This window comes from Helicoverpa zea, chromosome 20, assembly GCF_022581195.2.
Source record: "Helicoverpa zea isolate HzStark_Cry1AcR chromosome 20, ilHelZeax1.1, whole genome shotgun sequence".
Taxonomy (NCBI): domain Eukaryota; kingdom Metazoa; phylum Arthropoda; class Insecta; order Lepidoptera; family Noctuidae; genus Helicoverpa; species Helicoverpa zea.
Genome location: NC_061471.1, coordinates 6192445 through 6194692, shown reverse-complemented (window position 1 = coordinate 6194692; position 2248 = coordinate 6192445). Strand labels below are relative to the sequence as shown.

Here is a 2248-nt window from a genome sequence, read left to right as displayed (position 1 = left end):
GCAGTCCCACCGTGTGAATTTCCAGAAGGGTGGTCAGTTCTATAGGTTGTGTAGTTTTTAAATGTGATGTATGACCTCGGAGTTAGTCTTGTTTCGGAAATCAAAGCTATGTCAATTTTCTCCATTTCCATGAAAAGCTCAAGTTCTTGTCGTCTAGTAGTTATCCCGTTGGCATTCCATGTGAGTATACGGAGGTTTATGCCCTCTGTGAGACCAGTCCTGTGATTAGTTGGACCATCCGGTCCATCATGCTGTCCATCATGGTTTTCATGATTTCTTGGAATCGATTGAACATTATGTCTAACATTTTAGTAATGTTTGGTCCATCGTTAAAGTCACCGAGTCAATGGCTGTTGTTCTAAAAGAGAAATTTGATGACATCAAGGAACAAATTGAGGGCATTGAAAGGTCAGTTAACTTCATAAGTGACGAATACGACGCTATGAAAACTCGCTTGGATACCTTGGAGGCTGGGCATAAGGAATATGTGAGGCGCTTTCATGAAATCGCTAGTAATAGTGGCGAACAAAAGGCGGCTATACTAGAAGCAAAAATAGATTCCATGGAACAACAGGCGCGCCAGTGCAACATTGAGGTCTGTAATTTGCCGGAAAAAAGAAATGAAAACTTGTTAACTATTACAGAGTCGATATGTAGTACCATAAATTCACCGGTATCGCACAATGATATTATATCCGTACACAGAGTGCCCCATGCGCGCCAACAGGATACTAAACCTAAGAATTTGATAGTCAAATTCAGGTCGCGGATCATTCGTGACAACGTACTTAGCGCCTATCGTAATGCGAAGAGCATCAAGTCTGATCAGATCGGAATATCAGGCGCTTCTGTTTCTGTCTACCTGAATGAACACCTGACTCTAAAGAATAAGGCGTTATTTCGTGAGGCCAAAATACTTGCTAAGAAAAGTGGATTTAAATATGTTTGGGTCAGAAACGCAACCATACTTGTGCGTGAGAGAGACAACGACAAGTCATTCGCGATTCGCTCCGTTGAAGACCTCAATAAGATCGTTGCTAGTAAGAAGAATGGTACAAATAGCGCCAACTAATGATTTTAAAGACACTATTATATTTTGTATTAATGTTTTTTCCCCCTGCTTACTGCTTTTATGTGTTAAATTATTTGCCTACACATACAATTCCGCTGTACTACGCCTATATTGCTGTTATTTCTTGTTTTTTCCTAACGGCTTGTTTGTAATCTGCTTGCTGTTAATTGAAACTACAACTTTTCTTCAGTTTGATAAATATGTCCCATGTATATTGATTTTTAATTGCAAATTACTTAAATTATTTTTTTTATCATGTGCTTTTATACAATTTTACCGAGCAGTAATGCTCTGGGCTACAGGCTTAGAACTTCTGTTTCAATCCTATGTTCAAAGTATCGTACCTATGTCATTTCTTATTGTAGTAAGTTTATCAATCAATGGCTTCTAACAATATTATGATTTATTACCAGAACTGTAGAGGGATCCGTACGAAGTTACACACACTGTACATGAATATAAAAAGATGAGAAACCTGAGAAACCTGGCTGATTCCCAGTATCCAAGATACCGAATTTATTGATGATCGGTACGTAGTGTTTAGGTGCGATCGCGATCGTTCTGCGACTAAAAAACATGATGGTGGGGGAGTGTTAGTGGCGGTGCTTCGTGGATTGCGGCCTACTTCTCTGATAACAACATTTCTTCACCCAGAGATCGAACATGTTGTGGTGCAACTACCTTCTTCCCAGCACAATAGACACCATATTATTAGTGCTACGTACATACCACCGCGAACACGTGAAGAAATATACATACAATACCTAGACATGTTGCAAGACTTAGCAAACGCTACTACTACTGACTCCTACTTCATTATTGGTGATTTCAACCTACCGGACATAGCTTGGTCGGACCAGGGTAATCATGCAACTGCACAGGTCTCGAACTCAATAGGTCGAATATTGGTGAACTTTATGAACTTAATCAATGGCTCCCAATATAATACAACGAAAAATAAATTAGGTCGTATACTAGATTTACTTATATCTAACGTAGATTGTCAAGCCATATCATGCAATACTCTGCTTGACCCCGATAGCCACCACCCAGCATTTTCCGCTTTGGCTTGCTTGACTATGCAGTACGCTCCCCTGAAATGCCGCACCGTTCATCGACATAACTTCCATAAAGCCGATTACGATGCAATAAATTATGAACTAGGTAAGATTGATT

At 39.7% G+C, this 2248-nt stretch overlaps 1 protein-coding gene across 1 annotated transcript; it reads left to right on the top strand.

Moving 5' to 3' along the window:
* The first annotated feature begins 332 nt into the window (after window positions 1-332).
* LOC124640233 lies at window positions 333-1149 on the top strand. The gene has a single exon (XM_047177910.1). It carries the CDS (start codon window positions 347-349, stop codon window positions 1070-1072), a length of 726 nt encoding a protein of 241 aa, XP_047033866.1. The 5' UTR covers window positions 333-346; the 3' UTR covers window positions 1073-1149.
* The last annotated feature ends 1099 nt before the right edge of the window (window positions 1150-2248 follow it).